The 23,638-nt window shown below is 35.4% G+C and overlaps 1 protein-coding gene across 1 annotated transcript; it reads left to right on the forward strand.

Annotated features, from left to right (window-relative positions):
• Positions 1-236: 236 nt before the first annotated feature.
• mipepa (mitochondrial intermediate peptidase a) lies at positions 237-23,360 on the forward strand. The gene is made up of 19 exons (XM_042770928.1): positions 237-491; positions 578-751; positions 1,931-2,019; positions 2,105-2,191; positions 3,595-3,658; positions 3,748-3,930; positions 4,057-4,213; positions 4,411-4,459; positions 4,813-4,873; positions 5,472-5,524; positions 5,938-6,091; positions 6,207-6,284; positions 7,719-7,923; positions 8,034-8,143; positions 8,413-8,487; positions 8,997-9,113; positions 15,233-15,354; positions 16,678-16,751; positions 22,998-23,360. The coding sequence occupies exons 1-19, from the start codon at positions 348-350 to the stop codon at positions 23,096-23,098; spliced, it is 2,097 nt and encodes a 698-aa protein (XP_042626862.1). The 5' UTR covers positions 237-347; the 3' UTR covers positions 23,099-23,360.
• The last annotated feature ends 278 nt before the right edge of the window (positions 23,361-23,638 follow it).

Here is a 23,638-nt window from a genome sequence, read left to right on the forward strand (position 1 = left end):
TATTAACTTTCGATTTAAACCAGATGGTTTAAACTCACTGTAACATCTTTGAACATCTTGTGAATAATTTTATTAATTAAATTAAATTAATTAAACACATTTTAGCGTTCCTAAAGAGTGAAATGCGATTTTAGAAATTCTCACGAATTTATTTCCGTGTCGAAAGTGCTGCTGTAAAATCAATATGCTCTCTGTCATAAAAGTTGCGTTCTGCTGCACTCCTCTCAAAATTTTACTTCTGCTGCAGTCCTCTCCGTTTGTTACAGTGGTTTGGTCTAAGTGGTTTAGTAGTCGGTTTTGTTGACTGTGAATGTTGAGTTGAGCGCAGTTGTTTGCTGTCAGCAGTGATGTCCGTGTACAGACCGCTGGTGTGTTTGTTCAGGCACGGGACAGCAGCGCGCGCCTGGAGGACACTCACCACCTGGTCACCTGTGGGAGCTGCTTTCAATGCCAGAGTCCACAGGAGACTAGACATCTTCCACCAAAATGTGGTTCGTACCTGTCTGGATCTGTCTATTCGTAATGACTGATCATTGTCCTTTATTAGAGTGAAATACAAACGGTGTTGTTTTGTCAGGGCTTGTTTGGAGTCCCAGAGCTCAGCTGCGTGGAGGGCTTTGAGGTGGTCCAGGACAGAGCCCTGCAGGAGACTCAGCAGCTGGTGGAGGAAGCCTGCCGCTGCCCTCCAGGAGTCCAGACCGTGGAGATATTTGACAAACTGTCAGACAGCCTGTGCAGAGTGGCAGACATGGTAAACATCTTTGATTTACTTTTGTTTATATATTTATTTATAGTAGGGGATGAAAAACAAGAGCTTTAGAAGACTGCTCTACTCATTTCAGATTCAAAGCTGTGACAAATTGAAGAATATGTGGTGCACGTGTATATATATAGATGGATAGATAGATAGATAGACAGATAGATAGATAGACGGATAGACAGATAGATAGACAGATGGATGGATGGATAGATGATGGATAGATGGATGGATAGATGGATAGATGGATGGATAGACAGATAGATAGACAGATGGATGGATGGATGGATGGATAGATGATGGATAGATGGATGGATAGATGATGGGATGGAAAATATTAGATGAATGGATGGATAGATAGATAGATATAAATATACATAAAAAAATAGATAGATAGATAGATAGATAGATAGATGGTTGGACGGACGGACGGATAGATACATGGATAGATAGATGGATCTATATACTGTATGATATAGAAAAATTATTATTATTATTATTATTTATTTGTAAGTCTCTTATTCTCACCAAAGCTGCATTTTTGGATCAGAAAATACAATGAAATCGTTAATATTGTGAATTATTATTATTACAGTTTAAAGTAGCTGTTTTCTATTTGAATATATTTTGAGATATTTATTCCTGTGATGGCTAAGATGAGTTAAATTAAAGTTGAGCTGCTTAATATTTTTGTGGAAACTGTGATACGTTTTTTTCAACATTCTTTGATGAATATTCATGTTGAAAATGAAAAGCATTTATTAGAAATAGAATTCATCTGTAACATTATAAATGGCATTAAATGCATCCTTGCTGAATAAAAACAATAATTAATATATAAAAACATTTGCATATTACATTTCAACATTGATGATAATAATTAGAAATGTTTCTTGATCACTAAATAATCAAATTAGAATGATTTCTGAATGATCATGTGACAGCGAAGACTGACTAAATTACATTTTGAAATAGTCAAATAGTAAAGAGTTATTATAAACTGTGATACTATTTCACAATATTATTGTCTTGCAGTATTTTGATCAATAAATCAAGCATTGATGAGCATAAGAGACTTATGAATAATGTATATATCAAAATACATAAATATCCTATATGTTTTCATTTTTATATATAATGTTTAAAAAATGTTTATCATTTCTTTTTTTGTAGGCAGACTTTATTAAAGTGGCACATCCGGACCCGTCATACCGGGAGGCTGCAGAAAGGACTTGTATAAACATTGGCACTATGGTGGAGAGGTGGGCATTGAATTTATATCCACTCATCTTAATTTTTTATTTTTATTTTTTCCTGAGATCTTTAAGTTTTTAATCTCTCTTACAGGCTCAATACCAATGTTGATTTGTGTAAGAGCTTAAAGGACCTGCTGGATAACAAAGAGATCTTTTCCAAACTGGACCCAGAAACAAGGTATAAATCAGGGCCTGTATTCACAAAACATTTATCTTACCACTAAGAGTTCTCCTAAATAGCAGTAAAAGTTTTTAGCTAAAAAACCTTTAAGTTTTCTCTTAAAACCTATTCACAAAGCTGCTGAGACAAACTTTTACTAAGGAATTTTATGTTACCATATTCAAATAAAAAAAAAAAAAAAAAAAAAAAAAAAATGTTAATTGCCAAAATTAAGATTTTAAAATGCATGTTAAGTGTCACTTATTAAACAAGTAAGCTATATATTCAGCTAATTGTCAGCCTCTTATATGTATGCTTCTCGTAAACAATTAGTCAATATGCATTAGGGCTGCCCTCGCCTAGTCGTTCATTTTAAGCATTGGTCGACTATTAGTCGCACTTTTATAAACCATATAAATCATAATAATGAGGCTTTAATTGCCTACATAGCCTAATAAGCGCTCAAGTGCACGCAAAAAAGGCTTGCCACAGCGCACCGGCAAATATAATAATTATGAATGTGATAGGGAAAAACAGCAAGTACACTGCATTAACGTTTTAATAATTTATTGTTACACTAGTGCTTTCTGTTTTCAGTTTAAGAGATAAAGTCGGCGACACTGACTCGTCATCGCTGCAGTATGCGCTTGTATGCATGTTTCATATGGATTACTTAATCTGAGAATATTTGTTTTCTAATTGAATTGGTTCATTTAAAAGTTTCACTCTCTATAGATATATTTTTCATGTCTGTAATAAGGCAAGCATCCGTGGAGTTTCGAAGAGAGGAGCTCAAGTTCACAGAGTCTGAGACGACAGAAAGCGCATCCTGTTTGCTTTCATTATTTTATAAAAGCGCAACGTTTCGTTGTTATTCTGAGTGCACACAAGTAAATGTAGAATCTTTACTAATACGAAAGATGCATTACTCTGTATGACCAAAAATGATAAAGTATTTTAAGTATTTTTATTTTGTGCTGCAGTAGCCTAAGCGCGCTACTGTTCAGCTTCCACACTTTTCGCTGAACAAAACAGCACATTTTGCTGCTTGATATTGCAAACTGGTGTTTCTTACTATATTATTTTAATGTATTGTCTTATTTATAAACACACTGGTTTGAAGCACAAACAATTTTGTTGTTTACTGCACTTTGTTATTCTTCTCTTTATTTCTCTACAGTGGTTAATGAAGCGAAGTCTTGCATATTCACAGAAAATTACCCATGATAATGATGCATATGTTGTGCTACAGGAACAGTCATTATGCAATTCCATGCCATTTATGTCTTTGTTATTGCGTTTATATAAGGTCTAACCACAGGCATAGTATATGAAGCTTAAAAGTTATTCTTATTTTATTTTTTTCTTTGTAATAAAAGAATGTCTTAATATTAACACACTATAATGTTTTATTCATGCAGAAGAGTGGCTGAACTATTTCTGTTTGACTTCGAGATAAGTGGAATCCATCTGGATAAAAAAAAGGTCTGAACTGTTGTTTTAATGATGCATTTCGAGTGATCTCAGTGTAAGACACAGCTATGCATCTCACAGATTACATTTCTTTTTCACAGAGGAAAGAGGCTGTGAACTTGAATGTGAAGCTGTTGGATCTGAGCAATCAGTTTCTGATGAGCTGCCACATGCCCAACAGAATAGAGAAGAGAGCTCTTCCTGAACACATTCACCAGCACTTCACTAAAGACGGGAATTACATTCAGATCGGAGGCCTGAATGCAGATGCGCCTGATGATCTGGTAGATCACTTTCCTTAATTAGAAGAAGCTTTTGAAATTAAGTTGCATAAAGATTGCTTGAAATTAGGTTTGGGTTGTTTTGTTGTGGAGTAACTAGTGTTTTTGGGCCCTGCACATATTTTTCAGGTCAGGGAAGTTGCGTATAAAGTTTTCCTCTACCCAAATGAAAATGTGATGCACATACTTGAGGAACTGCTGTCCTGTAGAGATAAACTGGCTCGCTTGGTTGGTTATGAATCGTATGCACATAGAGCATTAAAAGGAACCATGGCCAAAAGCCCAGGTAGACTTTATTCTTCTGAAATAGTCTCTGTTTTGTCTTTTTCAAGTTTACTCATTTTCATTTTCTACCTTTAAACTTGAAATGTGTTGTTTCTCTACAAACAGCAAGAAAAACAATTATTTAATATTGTATACATAATGTTTTATTATTATATCATATTGTATATCATATTATATTATAGGTCTGTTTTTCCACAGAGGCAGTTATGAGTTTTTTACAGCAGATCACAGACAAGCTTTCAGACAGGTTGAGTTTTCCCTCTTCAGTAGTTTTTCAGTTGCTTTAAGCTGCTTGTACATAATAATGAATATATTATGTGCAAAAGTTATAATGTTTTTTAAGGAAGTGTAACATTTTATTTTATTTTATTCTAACAGATGCCACTAGGTGTCACTGTCAACTACGTTATTTAAGCATAACATTGTGGCAATAATAAAGTGTAAACACTGTATTGTATTGGTGGCTTGGATTCATAATTATATGTATTTAAAAAAAACATGCATATATAACTTGTGTATAGTGTACATATTTTAATAATATAAATTGCAATGTTTATATATGTTATATAATATGTGAACTGAAATTTCTGTCAACTTTAGGACGGAAAAGGATTTTGAAATGATGAGGGAAATGAAGACAAAACTCAACCCCAGAAATCCTGTAAGCACTGCTCATTTACAGTATCTGCGATATTTGGATTTTCATATGTGACCCTGGACCACAAAACCAGTCTTAAGTGTCAGTTTTTCTAAATTGAGTTTTATACATCATCTGAAAGCTTGATGTATATAAGCTTTCCATTGATGTGTGGTTTATTAGGATCGGGCAATATTTGGCCGAGATACAACTATTTGAATATCTGGAATCTGAAGGTGCAAAAAAATCTAAATACTGAGAAAATCGCCTTTGAAGTTGTCCAAATGAATTCTTAGCAATGTATATTACTAATCAAAAATTAAGTTTTGATATATTTACAGTAGGAAATTTACAAAATACTTCATAGAACAAGATCTTTACTTAATATCCTAATGATTTTTGGCATAAAAGAAAAATAGAAAAATTTTTTGGCTATTGCTACAAATATACCCCAGCGACTTAAGACTGGTATTGTGGTCCAGGGTCACATATCAACTGATTTCAGCTAAGGAATGTTAGAAATGGACAATTTTGCAAACTTACTAATAACCTGCAAGTTTAAGTGAGAGATAGTCCATTGCTCTACAGAAGAATTAAACCAGGATTAAATCTTCCTCTGTAGGAGCTAATGCCATGGGACCATCCGTATTTCAGTGGTGTGATACGTGCAGAAAGGTAAGAATAAAATGAATCATAACAAAAAAGTGATAGTAAAGACGTGCGATGTTACAAATGTTTTCTGATTCAAATAAAATGCTGTTCTTCTGAACATTCTATTAATCAAAGAGCCCTAAAGAAAATGTATCAAGGTTTCCATAAAAATATCAAGCAGGATTATGTTACCCTGAAGGCTGGAGTAATAGCTGCTAAAAAAAGTTCAGCTTTGGCATCATAGGATTAAATGATAATTTAATATGCACTCAAATACAGAACTTTAAACGTTTAATTATTTAAAGTTTTGTGCTACATGATTTCTACATCTATTTTCGCATTCTTGTCATTTCTCTCTTGTATTATGTAAAATTTGTGCATTGACGGTAAGGCTTTAATAATATGGCATGTTGGCATGTTGTGTTTTATCTCTGCAGATTCAACATAGAGCCAAGCCTGTACAGTCCGTACTTCTCGCTGGGAGCGTGTATGGAAGGTCTGAATGGTCTTTTCACACAGCTGTATGGTGTATCACTGCTGGCTGAGCAGCCCAGTGTGGGGGAGGTTTGGAGCGAAGATGTGCGCAAGCTGGTGAGATCACACTTGTGCTTGAATATCAAACCCAGTGGGCTTAAATAAGAGCTCATCTTCGGGTCAAGCCAACTTCATTACTAATGTCACCTGCCAATTTGCATTGTTCCTTCAGGCTGTGGTGCATGAAACAGAAGGACTGCTGGGATACATCTACTGTGACTTCTTCTACAGACCAGACAAACCTCACCAGGTAAACAAGGACTCCGATAGCCCATCTACTTCTAGTCCCATTGGTTTGTCCATCTCAAATGAGTATTTGTTACACAACATTATACAGTCATTGACTCAACCAATTCATTCAAAAACATTCATTTATTAAGGAATGAGACAAGTTACTATTTTTATGAGACACTGAATCATTCACTCAAAACATTGATTCATTTGGGGAATTACTTAATGGGTAAGTCATTGAATCATTCACTCAAGCAAGAAATTCACTGATTCGTTAAGAAAAGTAACAAGTTACTATTTATATGTGTGAGTCATTGAATCATTTACTCAATCAATTCATTCAAAAACATTGATTCACTAAGGAAAGAAATAATTACGGTCTTTATGAGGAAGAAATTGAATAATTCACTCAGTTTATTTAAAAACACTAGCTGCATTTACAGGGACCCTACTAATCCGATCGTAGGACTAGAATCACAATCAGAATAAAAAGTCACATGTAACCACGTCAATTGGATTGAATTAACCAGATCTAACTAAAATTTAGATCGAATTGTAAGGAGTGGTTTATTCCTTTTGTTATCCGAGTGAGAGGACATGTTAACACTTGACGTAGAAATGTGCATGTGCAGTGACGTAGAAATATGCACAGTAACGTAGAAATAGCATAATGACGTATGGCGCACGTAACGAGCTGTACTTCCTGGTGAAAAAATTTTCATAAATGAGTGTCCCGTCATTATAAAACTCCCCTTTCACTCAGCATCTGTGAAGTGGAGCATGACAACGTCCCACCAGTCCTTGTTTAAGACTTTATTTTGTTTTACCAACAGACAACTTGTTTTGGGCGCGGGAAAGGGCACTTTTACTGCTTTCTAAAGTAAGCAGCACTGTGCTGGTGGTCACCTAATTATGACCCGAAGTAGATAAATACCAAGTGTGCTTTTTAAAACCGTGTGTGACAACACCAGGGAAACTCTGTATATTCATGCAGTGTGCGTATGTCAAAAGATGAAATCCGATCAGAAGCTTGTGACATATAAACACGCATATCAACCCGATCACTTTATATGGCGTTCATGTAAACCCTTCTTTCGGATTCATCAATCAGAATGAATTCATTCCGATGAAAGCGAAAAGTGTCCATGTAAACGTACCTACTGATTCATTATGGAAAGATTACAGAAAGTATTAACAAGTATCTTTGTGAGTGAGTCATTGAATCATTTACTTAATTTGTTCAAAAACATCGATTAATTAAAGAAAAAAATATGTATGTGTATGTATATGTAACAAATAGTCATTATGTGACAGTCATTGAATAATTCACTCAAGCGATTTGTTCAAAAACAGCTGATTCATTCAGTAGTAAAACACATTTATTTAGGAATGACATTTTTTAATTGCAGTCAATCAGTTTTGATCAACCCAGTTTCTTTTGTGTGCCACTCAGGACTGCCACTTCACTATTCGTGGCGGAAGGCAGCTAGAAGATGGGCAGTATCAGCTGCCGATAGTTGTCCTGATGCTGAACCTGCCTCACCCCACACGGTCTGCTCCCACATTGCTCAGCCCGGGCATGATGGAAAACCTCTTCCATGAGATGGGCCATGCCATGCACTCCATGCTGGGACGCACCCGCTACCAACATGTGACAGGTATGATGTGATAACTACAAAAATAAGCTAATTTTGTTCAGATTTGTGGTCTTCAGCTTTGAAATGTACCTGTAGCAGCATACTCACAGTGATCTTGTTTCTCTCTTTAGGAACACGGTGTGTCACTGATTTTGCAGAGGTACCTTCTATTCTAATGGAATATTTTGCCACAGACTATCGTGTGATCAGTCAGTTTGCTCGCCACTATCAGACTGGACAGGTACACTCTACGCTGCTCTGCAGTGTTCATGTTGGTCGTGATCAGTATGAGCATTATTTCAAAACTCATTTTGAATTCAGTGCAAGTCACTTTTTTCAACTACAACAAATTGGGACTGATGCTTCAAAGTTTCAGAATGTATGAATATGATTCATACATTTTATCCCCAAGTCTTTTGAAGAAACTCTGTGTTCATTTTTGGGTGAACAGTTCATATAAATTTAAATTTGATCTATATTTATAGTTTGATTCTATATAATTTTTCACAGCCTTTGCCGCAAAGCATGGTGGCCCGTCTTTGTGAGTCCAAGAAGGTCTGTGGTGCAGCTGACACTCAACTTCAGGTACCATATGTTCTCATTCAAAACTGAGAAAAAATTCTAACATGACCACATCACAATTATGGAGTATAATAACATATATTACCATAAGTTTCATACGAGAGAGAATTATTCTTTTTAAAATTAATTTGCAGGGCCATACTGTAAGTATGCACTGTTTTAAAAGTATTAGCTGGTATTGATAATTACTTTTTAACTATGGCCCATAACTGATGTGATGACCAATGTTGTTATTATTATTATTATTTTTCACAGTAAAGCTCCAGTATTGATTGTAAAATCAGGCATGAAAACATTTAAATGAATTAATTTAATGAATTTTAAGCCATTAAGGTAATAATTCTGTATTTTTAAAACCTAACGTTTATAGACAATGTTAGAAAGAATCGATTTGGAAAATATATGCTCTAATGTTATCTGCTTCCCAAAATAAAAAAGCTCATATTGAACAATATATAATTTAACATATTCATAAATGGTTTGTTATCTAATATGTAAATGGTTCTCTTCAGGTTTTCTATGCAATCATGGATCAAGTTTATCATGGAAAACCACAAAATCGATCAACTACAGATATCATGATAGACATGCAGAAGAAGTATTATGGCCTGCCATATGTCACCAATACAGTACGTGTGTTTCATTTAAATCAAATAATGTTTTTTTTTTTTTTTTCTGCCAATTCTTTGAATTTTTAAAATCAGTATAGAAAATCTTTGCTTAGACATTATATATGGTCTTAATGATACCTTTGAATTATTTGTTAGTTACTAAATGCTTCCTAGAAATCAGTTTTTCACAAAAAGCACATCTCCCCATACTGTATGTAGGTGGTCTGTTGAAATGAAGTGATCCATTGCCGTTATTGAAGTTAATGAATGTTTGGGAGTCGTTCCTTGACTAATCCTTAATAACATCTTATACTTCCGCTACTAAAGTACAAAAACACATCAACACACCAAGATAGTTTAGTTTTGGACACCTTTTCTGCTGTGTGGTTTTCTACATCTTTCACAGACACTGCACGGTTAAAGGATTAAAATGCTCTTCTCTGCTCTCCAGCCCTTTTCTACGGTGGCCGACAATTGCAAAACAGATTACAATTCTGAAAAAAACAAATTGCAAATGCAAATCTAAAAAATAAAATAACAAGTCAGAAAACACAACAACAATTCAGAAAACATTATAACAAGTCAGAAAACAATGACAAATTCGAAAACAAAATAAGTCCGAAAACACAACGACAAATCAGACAAACTGGAAGAGGTAAGTATAGTTTGAGACCGCACCATTGGTCTGGGATTACTCACCGCTGGCTGGATGAGACATCTGTCAATCAACATATAGAAAGAACCAGCTTAAGAACAGCCGTGGTAGAAAGTTCGGAGATGGTCTTAAAGTAGCTCAGTTTAAATGTATTGTATGAATTACGCTTACTATGGAATAAAACATACGGAGTGTCATTTACACTTTGTGCAAATAACCTTCCTTATTGGCAGTAGTTCTGCTTTGTAACATGTGATCGAGCTAGTCAACACTTTAATAGCAGCCGTGAATCATACGCTCCAGTGGCACAGATGGTTAAGCGTGTGCCCCTGGGCTTTTTGATGCGATCGACTCAGGTTCGATCCCGCCTTTTGTCGAACTTTTTTTTCTCCCTTTTCAAATCTCATATTAGCAATCGATTCAATTTACATGGAGTGAAAATAGCAGTATTTTTAGCAATATGCTATTTACACTAATTGCAAATACCTATTTACGCTATGTTAAAATAGCAAAGTTTTCTGATATGTATACTACTTCTTGCAAATAGTGGCAATTATTGGCACTTCAGTATTGTAGTACATTATGAAACCGTATGCGATAATAACGAGTGTAAATTATAATTTTAATTCAAAATATTAAATGGATGCCACCTTATTGGTACAATAAAGCTCTCCCTACACCTACCCTAACCCTACCCTATACTTTATTTTCACCTTTTTGATTGTTTCCTTAATTTTTATTGAAAATAAATGCCTTTATGATCTGATCCGAGATTTGAAAAAGGGAGGAAAAAAAAGTTTGTCAAAAGGTGGAATCGAACCCGGGTCAATCGGGTCAAAAAGCCAAGTGCACATGCTTAACCATCTGAGCCTCTGGAGATGAGGAAGGTTATTTGCACAAAGTGTAAATAGACACTCTGTGTGTTTTATTCCATAGTAAGCACAATTCATACAATACATTTAAACTGAGCTACTTTAAGACCATCTTCGAACTTTCTACCAAGACTCTGATGTTCTTCAGCTTGTACTTTCTGTATACGTTGAATGACAGATGTCTCATCCAGTCAGCGGTGAGTAATCCCAAACCAATGGCGCTGTGTCAAACTATACCTACCTCTTCCGGTTTGTCTGATTTGTCGTTGTGTTTTCTGACTTGTATTGTTTTCGAATTTGTCATTGTGTTTGCTGACTTATAATGTTTTCTGAATTATTTTGTTTTTTAGAATTGCATTTGTGTTTGTAATTTGTTATTTTGTTTTCAGAATTGTAATCTGTTTTGCAATTCTCGGCCACCGTACTTTTCGGAGGCCTTTTCTGCGATAACAAAGCAGAGATATAATTTGAAGAAGTACTCCCTGGGGGAAATATTTGAAACTCTTCTTTCAGAGTCTTTTTGGAAGGGAGAACATAGTTCGAAATGCTTTTCTCAGCTCTTCAGCAGCTGTCGAGTAGGCCGCCTGAGAGCTGGAGCGATCTAAAACACATTTCATTTCAGAATGGCCTTCATAAACCGTTCATCCTGGCCTGTAATTATGTGGAGCCACTGGGAATCAGGCCTCCCCCAACTCTAAATATTCCCTTCTCCCTTTAATTGCTTCAGCCATAATGTCTTTACCAACCTCTAAATCACCCAGCTTCCCCCTTTTTATCCGTTATTACAGCCTCTCACGGGAACGCAGCTAATAGTATGTGTGTGTGTATCTTTCGTTCCTGTAGGATGCATGTTTTAGTGACTACTAAAGAATAACTGAAAGCTTTCCACAATCCACATATGACTGTAAAACGCTCCGCGTGCAACTCTGTTGAAGAATGACAGCTCTTTTGATGCATCATTTTGTTGCACTAAAGATGTAAAATCAGATTTTTTACAGACAGTTTTTTCATGACACACGGGAACATTTTATTGATCCATCCTTCCAATGTACAATAACTTTAAAAAGTTTGGGTTCAGTAATTTTTTTATTACGTTTTTATAATATGTCTCTTGTGCTTACCAAGTTTGCATTTGTTTGATAAAAAAAAAAAAAAAACTGTAAAACCTAATATCGTGAAATCATTTTGCAGTTTAAAAATAACTGTCTTCTATTTTAATATATTTTGAAATGTAATTTATTCCTATGATGAAAAGCTGAATTTTCAGCACCATTATTCCAGTATCACATGATCCTTTAGAAATCAATCTAATATGTTAATTTGGTGTTCAAGAAATAATTTCTTATTTTTATTAATGCTGACAAAATAATGATACGTTGTTGTTTTGTGGTTTTTTCCCAGGACTTTTTTTTTTATCAAAATTTTATATACACTTTTTACAGTATCTGCAAAATGTTCATTATTTAAAGGAATGATACAAAATGCATGTTATTTTTTTTTAGTACTGACCTGAATAAGATATTTCACATAAAAGACGTTTACATATAGTCCACAAGAGAAAATAATAGTTGAATTTAGTGAAAAATGACCCCGTTCAAACTTGGGTTTGATTCTTAATACTGTGTTGTTACCTGGATGATCCTCTACAACAAGCCAAGCAAACTGAGATATCATTTTATGTCTTTCCACAAATGGCAGTTTCATGCTAATATGAGTAATAATAGTGATGCCAGAGCACTAATAAAAGATTGCGGCCAATGACGGATTATGATTCACAGAGAGAGCTGTATTTACAGTTGTTTGACTTTTGTTGACATTGATTCAACTGATACTAGGGCATTAATAGTGTTCTGGAAGATAATGTCAGCTGTTAGAAACATGGACCAGATGGAAGTTCTTGTCCTGTTGCTAATATTTGGGAACATTCACACACAGAGTTACATTCCTCTGGCTGCTGAGATATATCACGGGATGCAAAGAGCAAGTCCAAAAAGCATGGTAATACCATGTTAGTTTTGGTCCTTTTTGTTAGTTCAAGGCCCTTATCTAAAGTTCTGTGAATGTGAGATTCTTATAAATGTACATTTGAAATTATCCGATGGCCAGCAGCCTGACACGACCCATCTGCAGTGAAAATATTTCCATAATGGAATACAGATTTTAGGCGGGTGTTGATAGTCAAGTAGCTGTTCTGCTTTGCTAATGTTTAGCTTTCAGATGTTTCATTACTGCATTTGAGCTTACTGAAGTCATTAGGGGCCATATGGGATATGTCTCACTGAGACTCTGGGGCTTAACTCTGTATTATACAGCAGTCTCACCTTCTCCAACCATAATGTGTCTCTCATAGTGCTGTTTACACAACCCTGGCTCTCTTCAACAACTTTCAGAGGAACACTTAACACACACATTCTGCGTCAGAACAGACTGTGCAGCATGTCCCTTAGTAATCATTAGAGCCAGATGTCTTTGTGGAGTCCTTAATATCCTGTAGCATGATAGCAATGCATTTATAATGTACTTACTACAACAGTACATATTTACAACAGTACATCGGTCTAAAAAGCGAGGTGTGCTCTGATTGGTCAGCTATCCAGTGCTTTGTGATTGGTTGCCGTCGTGTCCCGGCACTACAAGACAAATCGTGTCCCGGCACTACAATACAATGCGTGTCCTGGTCAGAACACCGGCGAGACAAGACAAAAATCCTGTCCTGTAAATCCTGAATATCCTGTGATGTCCACTTCGCAGGGCACTTACGTTCGAATAGAACAAACATCTGAAGCAATAAGAGAAAGATACAAAATGTGCAGAGCAGGGGGAGCAAGGACTGGAATTGAGAACCGCTGCTCTACACTGCTCAGAACTTGCGTTTGAATTTCAGTGGCGTTTGAATTGAACAGCCCTCAAACAAGTCATCCCTAACAGCCATCATTAAACACTCCTCTCCCGGGATCAGGAAACATAACAACATAAAATGAGCTGCACACATCTGAATTTGGGTTGAACTGTTCTGGAACAGTGTTGTAAATACAACTTAACCACTGATTTCTAGTTGTGTCCTGTTTTATTTTCGCTTTCACAATGAAACAGCGTCTTCACAACATGGCGGTAGCGGCAACAGCGAGAATCAAAGTTACGCCTTCTTTCTGTGCGTGAACATTTGGGCGGCTTTATGCAAATCTTCCCACATCGTGATGTAGACATGTGGGGGGGGTTGTTAGAATTAGGCATTTTAGGAGGGCGTGGATGAGTCTTAACTTTTATAAAGAATATCTCTTTGGATATGATTTGAGACTTAAGTCTTTGCAACTTTAGGGATCTTATCTATTCACGAACAGCTTGTAACACTCCAAAGAGAAAGGAACACTTGAAATCGCATCATATGACCCCTTTAACAAATGAGTGCATTCACACCGGGAGCAGGAGCATCTCATGAGCAGCGCTGAAATTATGGTTTTGGTGCGGAGTCTATTTTTGCTGCGCTGCTCACGCTCAATTAAAGTGACAGCACACCTGTGATTGACTAAATATATATGATTTGACACAAAAAGTGATAAAAAAAAATGCACAGAACAAGCATGTGTAGTGTGTTCTAACAAGAATTGGAGTCAGGTTTGTTTCTTGTTTTTTTTTTTGTTTCTTGGTTTGTTTTTTTCTTTGTTTCTTTTGTTCATTTGTTTGTTTCTTATTTGTAATGTTTATTTTTTCACTTGGATGTCAGTTGTTTGTTGTGTTTTGTTTTGGGGGAGGGTTGTGGTTTGTTTTGTATTAAAATAACATTGATATGAAAATGTAAATGTTTATATGGACTTTTTATTTTATTTGTCAGATACAGTAGAGAGTCACATGATTTTAGGCGATGGGGATTTAGATCACCTTCAATTTTGTCAAATTCAGGCATGTGTATCCTGCATGAGCACCAGGGCCGTGTCAAGACAGCATGAGAGAGCCACAGAACAGAAAGAGATTTGAATGTGGTCCACTTAACATTCAGTGGCTCCACCACACCTCTAACTGTTTCTTCATTCAGTATATATACAAACCAGTACTCTCCGACCATCTTACTTGCTGACTTTATGAACCCAGACACCCACTTAGATAAGCTGTAGCTATAAACCGATATTATCATATACCAACAGGTTTGTTGCCCCTATTTACTGTCATATCAAGTGTAGTGTGCTCGGTTCATTTCCTGCAGGGATAATGGTAACAGCGGGTGTCTAAGCACGTCTCCATCCCCCAGCGAAGCGTTTGAACTACAGAGCTCTTTCAACACAAGTCTAGCATGTGTTTTAATAGCAAAATACTTCCCCAACTTGCACCCACTCAAAACATGATCAGTCTCTTTCATTTAGCTCAGAGTAAAGTAGCCATGGGAATAGACTTTGCACCATTTGTGCTCTGGGAATGTAAATATTTAGTGATGAATATGGTCCTGAAGGCTCTGTGTGGCAATAACTTGACTCTTCCATTTAGTTGGGTCACATTTGCAGCTGAGATATTGAATGTTGTTAGCATCAGTATGTTTCCAGGTTAGGAAGTAACTTGGCAAGGGTTTGCAGAGATGTAACAGGTTGTGATTAGTTCACCTGCACCTGTCTCTGCAGGCCTGGCAGCTGAGGTTCAGTCATCTCGTCGGCTATGGGGCGAAGTACTACTCGTACCTGATGTCACGGGCGGTGGCCTCCATGGTGTGGAAGCAGTGTTTCTATAAAGACCCCCTCAACAGGTTTGTCAAAGATACATGCATTACTTGTAATGCCACTACAACTCTTTTGTTTTTTTTTTCTCTTCTCAGTTTTTCCCTAAAGTTTGTACACTCTTAACCCTCTGGTGCTGTTCAGTCAATGGTATGAAACTTGGTAAAGGTTTTGGCACTTGCTATCTGAACACACACACACACACACACACTCACACACACACACAAAATCATGGACATGCTTTGAAAAGGTTAAATGGTCCTGAATAAAAATCACACTTTTACTGTTCAAAAATGACCAGATTGGAAATTAATGGAAAGCAAAGTTCATGTAGTAGAAACGTAACTGAACCCAAACAAAGTCTTACTGAACGCTCAATTTTTGAGATATCAAACACAACTTGTTTAGATTTATGGCTTTGATTTTATTGCAGTTTAAGAGTAAAACATTAACTAAAGGAACCTTATTGTAAAGTGTTACCAAATTTTAAAGTAGTATTGTGGGCCATTTTCATATTAATACAAATTTTTTTGAACTTTTTTTTTTTTTTTTTTTTTTTTTTTTTTAAGTTGTTTCACTTTTTCACTTCAGCAAAAATCTGCCAGTTGCCTTCTTTACAAAGAGAGAAAACTTAATAAAAGCATTCAAGTTTTATAACAGTTTATATTCAAAAATATGCTCAAAATATATGCTCAAAAGGTGGTTAACAGGTAAAAAATGGATCATAACTATTCTACAAATATAATTTAGTACCATAAAGTCCCCTAAAAATACAAAATATTATATACAAAAAATTATCAACCTAAATTATAGTACATTCGTTTTATAAAAAAAATATATATGTATATGTATAGAAAAAAATAAAAGTTGTAAAATATATTTTATGGATGTTAAATTCATAGATGCCAGTAAAGAACCTTTATTTTTAATAGTGCATACAACCATGAAATTCATCTAATGAATGAGATCTGTATGCCATACCGCATTAAATTACTTGATATATTTGTTTCTTTTTCCCCAGAACAGATAAACTGTACATTATAAATGTCCATATCTGCTACAAGTGGATTTTTTTTTTAAAGTTTTAAGAGTGTACTAACTTAAAGATGGCCACAAAGTTAAGAGGCACAGACTGAAAACCACAAAACTCTTGATTTTATTTACTTGGGGTCTTTAAATACCAGGATATCTTAACTACTCTGCTGTGGTTTTGTTCTTTAGGACTTCCCTTTGTTTGGACAGTTTTGGACATGTCGGGCAGTTAGAGAGGGAACATAAGGGTTTATGGGCTTGGATTGTGGGAACGATGCTGGTAGTGTAAAGTAAACCTCTGTCTGCTCACGTTGTTGCAGGGAAACCGGAGAGCGTTACCGCAGAGAGATGCTGGCTCATGGGGGAGGGAAGGAGCCCATGCTGATGGTGGAAGGTAAGAAAAAAGTCTGCACCTGAGAGAATGAGCACAGTGGCAGTTCAGTCACTGCCATTTTTTTTTTGTCCCGTAAAGAGTCATCATAAAGAGTCCAGACTGACCTTGTTTTCTTTCTTAGTACATGTTCTTGGTGTTGATGATTCATCAGTGCATGTTATTACAGAAAAAAGTGCCCCAGTAATGTCAAAATGTTTTGAATTGCCAAGAGGCTATTTATATTACAGTAATAATAGAAAATAAGAATAGATTACTATTGGGATATATATATATATATATATAAAATTATTATTTTGTAAAAACATTTTTTATTATTTGGTTTAAAAAAAAGGATTTATTTATCAAATGTAAACTTTAAAAACCTTTTCAAATTGTTTTTATTTGTTGTTCAAATATAGTTTAGTTATTTACTTTTTCACATTTTTCACTTGTTTCTTTAGTAGCTGGTATAGTGTTTTATTTTATTTAACTTTTTTTAATTTACCTTTTTAATAAAAATTTCTAAGTTTCATTTAGAATGATACAATTATAATATTTGCTATTATAATTCAGTTATTGACCATAATAAAAAAATAAAAAAATTGCATAATGGTATCAACTGAAATTTCTACATTAGTGTGTTCACTTCCTTATTTTCTGATTCCTTAGCTACTTGTATTTTTCACTGTTAAGTTTCCGGTTCAGAGGGGTTCTCCTCAGTGCCCCCCCCTCTGTGCCGAATCTCAGTGGAACAAGAGCCACCCTAGAGAGGGCCTGTAGCCTGAGCTGTTTTTATCTGCCGGGCTCCTCGCTCCTCGCTGGCTGGATCCCAGACCTCTGGTGCTGAAAAGTCCAGGCTGGGTTAGATGGCATAGCAAAAAGAGGAAAGTGAGGGACTGACGGCCATGCTGACTGAAGCCCTGTGTTCTCCAGCCATGGCACAGAGGCGTCTTTCATGGCCCTCAGCTTTCCCAGGGACCTCTATTTTAGTGCCGAAGGACAGACTGAGAGAACAATAGCTGACTCGAGCACCTGGGCTGGGATATGTTTTAGCACCGGAGCACACACATGGTTGCATGCATGAGTTTTAGACAGAGGATCACAGGAGGGTCAGGTTCACCTTAGTTTCAAACATTCCTTAATAGGAGAAAATTGCATTTATATACATCAATAATGTATCACAAAGAAAAGCAGATCTTATAAATAACCTCACAAATGTTAGATTTTCATTTCCTGAAAATACCAGTGGTAGAAGGACAGCAAAAAAATGTTTTAGCTAAGTTAATATTTATGTTATGGTTGTGCATAAATCTCTGAGAGGAGCTTAATCGTTGCCATGCTACTTAGTATGTGTCTTGTTTTCAGTCAGCTGCACACAAGAAGCAACACGTTGACACATACAGTAGTAATGGCAGCTATAAATTGTTAACGGGGTCATGAACTGAGAAATCTAAATTCCCTTGATCTTCTGACATGTAAGAAGTCATTGTACTATAAAACATCCTGTAAGTCTCAGAACTCATAACTTTCTCATTAGTCTAAAAACAGCTTCTATTGAAGCCAGTCTGCCAAAATGACTTCCACAAATGGTTGTGGAATGTGCCACTTTATGACGTTATAGTGTGGTAAAACCCCGCCTCCGCAGATGATCAATATGCAAATTTTATGATGACATCACTGCTACTTGGTTTTGAATGTTGAGCATTCTATTAGTGTAAATCAATAGGAGGTTTATATACTTAAAGTACATTTGAAAAAATAAAAACACCATCCACTATTATATTTAATATATTAAATATTATATAGTAAAGAAATATAGTGAGGTTCAAAATCTCAGTCTACAGTTATTTACAGCATTTTAAACTACATCAGAATCATCAAAATACACTAAAAAACATATCAAACTTTCCTGAAAATGTATTAAAAAACATTTTCAACTTTCATATTAAATTGTGAAATGATTTCACAATATTACTATTTTTTGCTGTATTTTTGAGCAAATACATAAAAAAAATGTAATAAGAATTACAAGGTCAAAATTGCGAGATGCATACTCAGAATTCTGAGAAAAAATAGAATTATGTGATATAAACTATATTATAAATAAGGTTCATGTAGATATATAATTGTGTCTACATGAACAATCTTTTTTCCAAAGTTTTCATAGTTGAGCAGAACTAGCCTCATGATTCATATGCACAGTGGCATAATCCTGAAACTTGAGCTTTCTTTGAATTTTTCCTTTTTTTGGACAGAGATTTGAGACCTCCAGTTTTAATTACAGAGTCAGTGATGAAGTAATTTCAGCCTTCAGGTAGATCATGAGCTTAGTGCATTCAGCTCGTGACATGTTTCAAATAGTTCCAAGCGCGGGTGCACGTCAAAGCCGTGGAGTAACCAGAAAATCTCTTGATCTGCTGGGAGGGAGGCTGTAATTATCTTCTTAGTCTTTAAACATTGCTCAACCTGAGTTGAAGCAGTGTTCATAGAGACCAGGACCACTGGACCTCAATCTGTGGAGTTTTCAGCACACATAACGAAACATTGAACTCAATTCGGTTGCATAAGACTTCATATAGTGTTTTATGTCAAGACCTCGTTTGACCTCTTGATAATCCTGTCCTGTTTCACATGAAACCCAAACCAGCGCTACCTGAGTCATGTTCCACCATGTCTGTGTGCCCACGTAACTGCTCAAGCTCAAGGTGTGGTGCGCGGCACAGGAGCCAAAGAGCCGCGTTTAAACAGGGATTCAGTGAAGAGAGATGAGCCTGTCTTTCTTTGATGTGTCCTTAGTTTCATCATCCTCCAATCCCAGTCAGGAGCTCTTCTGACCAATCACAGAGAGCCTCCTCACGCAGCACACAGCTGGATTGTTCAGGACTTCTTGAACTAGAAAGGCCCTTTGATTCATAATAAAACACACACAATACACCTGCACTGATAAATATGGTGGGTCTATGCATCTTTGCAAATGTTTGATCCTGTCAGCCGTTTAATCATGTTCCCACATAAAAAGGGTGAATTATTCTTCAGTGGTAGGGTTAAACTTTAGTAGTGGGATTGTTTGTTATAAGGCCTTTGATCATATATAGCTTTTTATTTTCACCTTAATTGTTACTTAAAATTTTAGCTTTTTTAATAATTGATTTATTATTACCTTTTTTTAATATTACACATTATATATATTTGTAATATTTTTATTTTATTTTATATTTAAGAACTGGCCTAAATAAATAGAAATATAAATACACTGCCGTTCAAAATATATATATTATTTTATAATACTTACATTGTGTATTTAAAAACTGGCCTAAATAAATAGAAATATAAATACACTGCCGTTCAAAAGTTTGGGATCAGAACAATTCAAAAATAAATTTAAAGTAAAACATAATCACAATAATAACACATTTAAAAAATAAAAAAAAAAAAAAAAAAAAAATAATAAAAAAAATTATTATGATGTAAAATAACATTTTTTTTGTGATGCAAAGCTGAATTTTCAGCATCATTACTCGAGTCTTCAGTGTCTCATGATCTTCAATATAATACTAATAATCTAATATAATATCAGCCTAATATTTATTTTTTTATTTTTATTTTTTTTTGTAACCTGTGATACTGTTTTCAGGATTCTTTGATGAATAAAAAGTTAAAAAGAAGAGCATTTATTTAAAACGGAAATCTTTTCTAACAATATACACTATCGTTCAAAAGTTTGGAGTCAGTACATGATTATTCTTTCTTTTTTTGAAGCAGGGATTTTATTCACATGCTACAATAAATAAGCTGGTGAATTTTTTTTTTCCTCTATACACAAAGCATTTACAGTTTAAGCCATTTACATGACCCTAGTAAGCACAATAGTTGTATGACATTTAAAAACTTAATTAGATCGTTTTGGCACACAAACACATTTTAATTGCTCTAAATGATCATTCCAGAGATGAAAGGAAACAACAACGCAGCCCAACTCTTAAAAATCACAAATGTAAATCTCATCCTGAACATTTATGCAATATCTTTATTCTCACTGGATATGGCCTTCATTTATTTTGTATATTTTTGGTTTTGGAAAAGGAAAACAATGTCAGTCTGGATTGGGTTGTAGTCTGAATGCTCTCTAGAGTGAGCTCAGGAAATTGGCATCATTATAGAAAGTGCTATTGAAGCTGGAGACGTCTAGTCCTCGTGTGATCCACTCCGAGATTAAAGCAATAGTCCAGTTTACTTCTTCAGATCTCTGAACAGCATCTGTGGCTGTAACATTCAGCTTTAAAAAAAAAAAACCTGATACAGTAAGGTGTACAGCTGGAGGTGGTAATGCTTACATTTACCGACATAATGGCAGCAGTTAAAGACAGACAGGTGATTATATAAGCGGCAGGTTTTAATACTAGCTTTGCCTTATTGTTCTTGCCCAACTCATGTCAAGTAGGTCAGAAACCACCTGGCGGCAATTTGGCAGCTTGTTTAAAAATCCACCAAATCCAGAGCCAAATCTGCATAGCCTATAAAGGGGACATGATGATGAAAAAAAAAAAGTGAGATGGGAGGAAAAAATATATTTCGATGCTTTTGCATTGTCTCGCAAACATTTTGCTCTCCTGCAAGAAACCGTGTTTGCTTGCAAAACTGTATTTATATCAGTGCTTTTGCAAGGTAATGCAAAGATTCTTGGGGGAACAAAATGTGTTTGCAAGATAATGCAAAATTTCTCTAAAAAATTTCCATAGTTTTGCGAGAGAGAAAATGATTTGTGAGTGAATGCAGGGTTTCTTTGGAACGCAATACTTTTGCAAGACAATTAAAATGTTTTGCAAGAGAATGTAAAGTTTCTCAGGGGCACACACTATTTTTGTGAAAGAATGAAAGTGTTTTGCGAGCGAATGCAAACATTCTTGGGAGAATGCAATACTTTTGCGAGCGAATGCAAAGTTGCTCAGGAGCTCATAGTTTTAATGCAATAATAAAAATGCAAGAGCATGGAAGTTTCTCGGGGGAACAATACTTTTGCGAGCGAATGCAAAGTTTCTCAATACTTTTGCAAAAGAATAAAAATGTCTTGCAAGTGAACATTTTCTCAAAGGAATGCAATGATTTTTTGCAAGAGAATCCAAAGTTTCTTGGGGTAACTTAATATTTTTGTGGGGTATTTTGTGTGAGAATGCAAAATTTCTTGGGGTAATGCAATACTTTTGCAAGATAATGCAAAGTTTCTTGGCAATGCTTTTGCTAAAAGAATGAAAAGTTGCTCAGGGAATGCAATACTTTTGCAAGATGATGAAAATGTTTTGCGAGAGAATGCAAAGCTTCTTGTTGGAATGCAATATTTTTTTTAATCACATTATCATGTCCCTTCAAGGGCTCTGTACAAATCTACATCCAGTGTATATATTATTATGAATCAGAGCAAAAATAATTTAATCAAATATATATTGTGCCATATTGTGATTGTGACCAGATGATTTCAGATTTTCATCTCATAATTTAGCACAGAATCAGTCTGTAGCTGTGTTGACTTGGCCTCCTCTGTGTGTGTGTGTGTGTGTGTGTGTGTGTGTGTGTGTGTGTGTACCTGCTTAACCATATTTTGGGGACAAATTTGTGCCCAAAAGTAAGCAAAACCTGACAAAATCGCCAAAACCCTCAATTTGGGGATGTCCTCATTTGTAAAACTGGTATAAAAATAAAGTAAACAAAGTTTTTTTTCTTTAAATTGTAAAAATGCAGAAAGTTTTCTGTGAGGGGTAGGAGTGGGTTAAGGTTAAAAAGTGTATAACTATCTGTATATAAAAACAATAGAAGTCCATGTAATGTCCCCAGTTAGCTAAGTAAACGTGTGTGTGTGTGTGTTTTAGAGGTGACCCGTTGCAGGAAAGAGGGGGAAGGGAGGAGGGCCTATTTACATTGGCAGCTATACAAGGGGAAATGAGCAGACTTCAAAGCGCCAGCAGAGAGGAATTGTAAATCGAGTGTGCACAGTTTAGCAGGACGACACACACGGATATGAGCTGCACTGTGTTCACTGAGCTGGGCAGCAGTAGATATCTGTCAACCTGTGGAAGACCATATTGTCATTTTAAACTGGGAAGATAAAACCTCTGGCCTTTTAGATGCTGCTTAGATTTACAGTGCTTCTTTGAAGTTAACATTATTTAATACAAAGTGTATATCTAAACAAGTCATTAACTGGAAAATCCTCCTGCTAAAGCTTGAGAGGGTGTGTGTAACTGGAATTTGCCCCTCTTGTTTCATGTCCAGGCATGTTGCAGAAAAGACCCTCCATCGAGGACTTCGTCAACGCCCTCGTGTCTGACCTGGACCCTGACTTTGAAACCTTCATCATGGACTCAGAGGGCTGAGGGATTTTTCATAGCAGTATAACTTTATCTTCCTCACGGTACTGAGCACAGTCAGTATTCATGTTTAGAGAAAGGACTGCATTTATGAACCAAAACTGAACGATCTCACAGCAGTGCATCGTGGGATATATACTAGTGAATCTCAAAAAACATGTCAAGAACTTGTCCAGGTCATGTTTCACATCAAAAATCAGAAGGAAACAGAAATGTATGTGTTCTGTTTGTTTGCTTTTTGACAAAAATAAATAATAAAAAAAATGCATAAATGCAGAATAAATAAAAAATTTTATACATCACACAATATTGGTGGTTCTACATGTAATAATTACTATATGTAATCATTTAAGTATGAAACTGAATTAAAAGTTAATAATTTAGTTTAACATTGGTATCATTCCTCTACTATATTACCAAAAATACACTGTAATACTGAGTAAAAGTCATATTTTTACTGAATTTGGAGGGGAAATATTTGTGAAAGTAGGCTATAAATGTATATATAATTCATTTAATAATTAATAATAAAAATTATATATGTAC

The sequence above is a fragment of the Cyprinus carpio genome, chromosome A15, assembly GCF_018340385.1.
Source record: "Cyprinus carpio isolate SPL01 chromosome A15, ASM1834038v1, whole genome shotgun sequence".
Classification (NCBI taxonomy): Eukaryota; Metazoa; Chordata; class Actinopteri; order Cypriniformes; family Cyprinidae; genus Cyprinus; species Cyprinus carpio.

Coding starts and splice junctions, on each gene's coding strand:
- mipepa (XM_042770928.1), top strand. CDS start 348: ATGTCCGTGTACAGACCGCTGGTGTGTTTGTTCAGGCACGGGACAGCA. Junction 2,020..2,104: donor ATTGGCACTATGGTGGAGAG/GTGGGCATTGAA, acceptor TCTCTCTTACAG/GCTCAATACCAATGTTGATT. Junction 3,659..3,747: donor TCCATCTGGATAAAAAAAAG/GTCTGAACTGTT, acceptor TCTTTTTCACAG/AGGAAAGAGGCTGTGAACTT.